The 5,060-nt window shown below is 51.0% G+C and overlaps 1 protein-coding gene across 1 annotated transcript; it reads left to right on the forward strand.

Moving 5' to 3' along the window:
* Positions 1–428: 428 nt before the first annotated feature.
* On the forward strand, positions 429–2,129 carry LOC124663532 (adenylate-forming reductase 06235-like). Its single transcript, XM_047201224.1, has one exon. It carries the CDS (start codon positions 429–431, stop codon positions 2,127–2,129), a length of 1,701 nt encoding a protein of 566 aa, XP_047057180.1.
* Positions 2,130–5,060: the final 2,931 nt, after the last annotated feature.

Consider the following 5,060-nt stretch of genomic DNA (forward strand, 5'->3'; position numbering starts at 1 on the left):
CTACTTGCTAATGCATAATCCATGTCCAACTTTTTTTGTTGCACCTAATAGTATCTGACTAATAAAGAAACGGGAATGATATTGGTCGATTCCATGCGCCTCATTCGTTTTCATCTCCAAGGCGACGCGGCAAGTGACAAGGGGCTGGATCACGCGCAAACGGACCTCGCGTTGTTCGTCGACTGCGCGGCCGTGGCGCCATATGCGTCCAATTTTCTACTCCAGATGAGACTGAATCGTCGTTCGTATGGCTGCATGGTCGATGCATATACGAAGTAGCCAAGAGACGTGCACTGCCTATAAGTACGTAGGCGTAGCTGCTCATCGTCCACACAGCCAACTCCCATGCAACTGTGAGCACTGTTCTACACTGCTAATAGTACACTGCAAGCGTCTAGAGCAGCACAGGTTACTGCCCGATCGTCGCCATGGATCAGCAAGGTCAAGCAGTAAAGCATACCCCAGTCAAGTTCTTGAGCTGCCGCGGCGTCGCGTTCGAGATCAAGCCCTCTCAGGTCAGCCCCTTCTCTTTTGACGCCGCCGGTGCTGCTGAGCAGCCCCCGGCCGTCCCCAACGGCGGCCGATGGATCTGGTTCCCTCCGCCAATCAACCGCGGAAACTCCACCACGACCTTCCGTTCAGCACTCAGCAGTGCAACAAGCAACCACTTCTGCGACCTTGATGACAGTGACGACGATGAGTCCTTCGTGGTCGACGAGATCGAGGACGACGAGGAGATGGCTCTTGCAACGGCGGCATGCGACTTGCGGAACCGGAGCAGGAGGTCTCTCGCATCGTCGGCAAAGCCTGTCAGGGCGGCGGCGAAAGGGCACTCGCGGCTCGGCGTCATACTGCTGGACCAGGGCCTGTTCACCGTGTACAAGCGCCTCTTCGTGCTCTGCGTCGCGCTGAACGCGGCGGGACTCGCTGCCGCGGGGACCGGCCAATTCCCGTACGCCAAGCGTCACGCCGCCGTCTTCGCCATCTGGAACATCCTCGCGCTCACGCTGTGCCGCTCCGAGACGGTGCTGCGCGCAGTCTTCTGGCTCGCGGTCGCCCTCCTCGGCCGGCCATGGGTGCCTGTCGCCGTCAAGACGGGCGTCACGGCCATACTCCAGTCCCTCGGTGGGGTCCACAGCGGCTGCGGCGTGTCGTCGCTGGCGTGGCTGGTGTACGCGCTCGTGCGGGCGCTCGAGGATAACCAGGTGACGCCCCGCGAGATCATGGGCGTGGCGTCCGCCATACTCGCGCTCCTCGCGCTCTCGTGCCTCGCCGCGTTCCCGCTCGTTCGCCACCTCCACCACAACGTGTTCGAGCGCACGCACCGTTTCGCCGGCTGGACCGCGCTCGCGCTGCTCTGGGTCTTCGTCGTGCTCTCCGCCGGCTACGACTCGACGACCAGATCTTACTCCCGGCTCACCGTCGCCACCCTCGCTAAGCGCCAGGAGCTATGGCTCGCGGCCGCCATCACCTTCTTCACCTTCCTCCCGTGGCTCTCCGTGCGCCGCGTGCCGGTCACGATCACCGCCCCGTCCACCCACGCGTCCATCATAACTTTCCAGGGTGGCGTCAAGGCTGGCCTGCTCGGCCGCATCAGCCGCTCCCCGCTCTCCGAGTGGCACGCCTTCGGCATCATCTCCGACGACCGGGACACGCACTCCATGCTCGCCGGCGCGGTCGGGGACTTCACCCGAGGCCTCGTCTCCGACCCGCCCAGCCACCTCTGGGTGCGCAGAGTCCACTTCGCCGGCCTGCCCTACCTCATCAGCATGTACCAGAGAGTGACCATGGTCGCGACGGGCTCAGGCATATGCGTGTTTCTGTCGTTCGTGATGCAACCGAGCTCCGCAGAGGTATCTGTGGTGTGGGTGGCCAAAGGGATCGACGCCAACTACGGCGACGAGATGAGTGCGATAGTGGCCAACAGCAAGATGCTTGCAGGGCGTGTGATCGTGCACGACACGGCGACCATGGGGCGGCCGAACGTCGCGGAGCTGGCCGTCGGCGCAGCGCGACGGTGGAACGCGGAGGCTGTGATAGTGACCAGCAACCCGGAGGGGAGCAGGGACGTCGTCAGCGGGTGCAAGAAGGCCGGCATCCCAGCGTTTGGGCCTATCTGGGATTCGTGATGTCAAGTTTGGAATGCTCCAAGCCTCCAACCCAGACAAAATGCTTTCAACATCATTCGGAAGTAGTACTACATGTTAATTAAGCCTATCTGTTCTCTCCGAGTCAAAGAATAAACTATATACAGCAATATATGTTTGAGTGTTAAGTTTAGATATTCAAATGTTTTTCTGTTTTTCAAAAATGAGATACTGAAATGTTAAGAGAGTTGAAGTAAAGGTTTCTCCTATGGTTGATGGATATTTGTCTGGTATAAATGGTTTCTGTTCAAATGCAATGGTTGCTTCAATATTGATTGGGTTTTTCTTCAATACAAATCATGTTTTCACATCCGTATTTGTCATTAAAACCCTCGGTTGCATTTTATTATATTTTAGGATAGTCAACCATTTTTACCGGACCGTAGGCAGCTCTCTCGATGCTTACACCTGGGGTGACCAAAAGTTCACATGTAGGACCCACTAGAAGGTTACAAGTGGAACCTACTATAAGCTAGTATGCGGACCAACTAGAAGCACATGTACCAACCTGTTACTGCTACGCTGTTGGCTCTAACACTTGTGGACCCATGACACTCACTTTCCCCACTCTCCTGTGCATTCAGTGCACTTTGTCATTCAAAAAAAATTGCTTGTGTCTCGTGTGCCGGCCCAACCATCTATCTGCCCGCTTGCACACATATATATATAATAGCGCTTATCTTCCACTTTCGCGTACATCCACATCGTAGACTCTCATCTACACTTTGCATGCCTCGCGATGACATCTCCCACCCGTTCACGCCGTGGCAGCTCCATCTGTCGTGCCATCTGCCTTGCCATCACACATACTTCCATGTTTTCTAGAGACAAATGACCCTCATCCGGTGAGCTCGAGCCGCAATGACACCCCACCAGACGAGTGTGGCAACATTCCTAGCCATCCAATCACCTTCCATTTTTCAAGTTCGAGGAACAGGACTAGAAGGAGAAAGACTACATCATGGACATGGATGTGCAACTACCAAAGGCAACTCTTGCCTAGTCCGCGACCAAGATAGACACCGGAAAGCATGCCAAAGACGCTGAGGAGCAAAATGAGCTTGTAAATGCGTTGGTCGCATACCCAACCAAGGTATATGTCACTGAGCAGCCAAGAGTCATCAAGTCTAAGAAGGAGCTTGATGTGGCTCTGGTGTTATGTATGGGCGGGACACACAATCCCAAAGGCCAAAAATGGAGAATGAAGACATGCACTAAGAAAACCTTTGGGACTGAGAAGACGTGATGCACACAAGTATAGGAGATTGTCCGTGTTTTTTCCCACGATAATGAAAATGGGGTGGTGTAGGTGCGGAGGTAAGAGGACTTATTACACAAAGTAGATTTACATAGGTTCATGTCCTAGGAAACACCGCATGGTACAAGAGGAAAGGCGAAAAAAGAAGGTGATTCCTAGGAAACACAACTATGGCTTGGGCGCATATATGGTACTGATAATTTGCGTGTTGGTGTATCACACAACATCTTATACTCAACTTAACACCTTTCACTGTTTTTTATAACTTTGAGATCATTAGATGCGAGGTTGTTGAAGGCGGGATTATATGTTCAAGTGGAACATGCATCGAAGCAGTGAGAGATAAAATGATAACTGCTACTGTGCTACATTGTCAATGCCGCAGTCTACGTCGGTTACTAATGCTAGCCTACTCCAACTATTCTGTCTTGGAGCTGTAGAAAACTGGGATATTCTCCTACGCAATAAGTATGCAACTATCATGAGAAGGAAATGATAAAATCATGGGGAGACACCGTAGTCTACTTGGCGTCCTAGTAGTCGTGCTACATGTACCTGGCGTCGGTGCGACGTTGTTATCTCTTACCATAGACGACAATCTCTTATTGAACTACTGCTAATCTACATCTTGTTGTATCGCACATCTTATGTTCACCTTAACATTTTTCTATTTTTTCGATAAGGGCGCTTCATTACTCAAAATATTCAAGCATTACACCCAACCTCTGCATAACTAAGATGCACACAACCGTTCGAGTATCAAGTCTGAAAACAAATAAAATATAAAAGATGGATAAAAAGGAGCCTAACTAGACTACGCTTCGTTGGCTTCAATCCACCTAATATGTAGCCACCCATGTTGGGAAATAAACTCCTTGGCCGTGTTCTCTAACCGTGTAGACACCTCCATAAAGAGGTCTCGGTCCTCCAAGCGCAGGAGTGGCGACCATGAACGGAGCAAAGCCGTACATCGGTAAATGACCTGCATGAGAGAAGAATTCTTGTCATTGAAAACCTTGTCATTTCTACATAGCCACATCATCCATACGACTGCAATCGCGCCCACTCTGATAAGCGTTTTATACCTGGTATATACCCCATTTAGCCAATTGCCAAATATATTTGCAACGCTACGAGGCGGGTATAAGGTAGAACCCATCTGAATGATTGGCCATATAGATCTAGCAAACCTATAGTTGAAAAAAGATGTTTTATTGTCTCATCTTGATGACAGAAAACACATTTCTTACAACCGTGCCAGTTGCGTTTAACAAGGTTGTCTTTGGTTAAAATCATACCACGACGAAGGTACCACGCAAAAACTTTCGTTTTCAGTGGTATCTTCATCTTCCAAATGTATTTATTATTGAGAACCGGTTGAATGGGAATGGTAAGCACCCTATACATTGAATTGACCGAGAAAACACCGTTCTTGGTTAGGTTCCATCGAAATTCATCAGTCCCCTGAGCTAATTGTATTGAAGCTTAGCTCTGTAGCAATTCATTCCAACTAGTCAGTCGGGGGCCAATTAGATCACGCCTGAACGTCATGGAGGGAGGAGAAGTTTCCAGAACCTTCTGCAAGGTGTCTCCCTTGTAAAGAACAATATTGTACAAAGCTGAATATTGTTCCCGAAGAGTAGTTGTTCCCAACC

The sequence above is a fragment of the Lolium rigidum genome, chromosome 6, assembly GCF_022539505.1.
Source record: "Lolium rigidum isolate FL_2022 chromosome 6, APGP_CSIRO_Lrig_0.1, whole genome shotgun sequence".
NCBI classification, from domain to species: Eukaryota; Viridiplantae; Streptophyta; class Magnoliopsida; order Poales; family Poaceae; genus Lolium; species Lolium rigidum.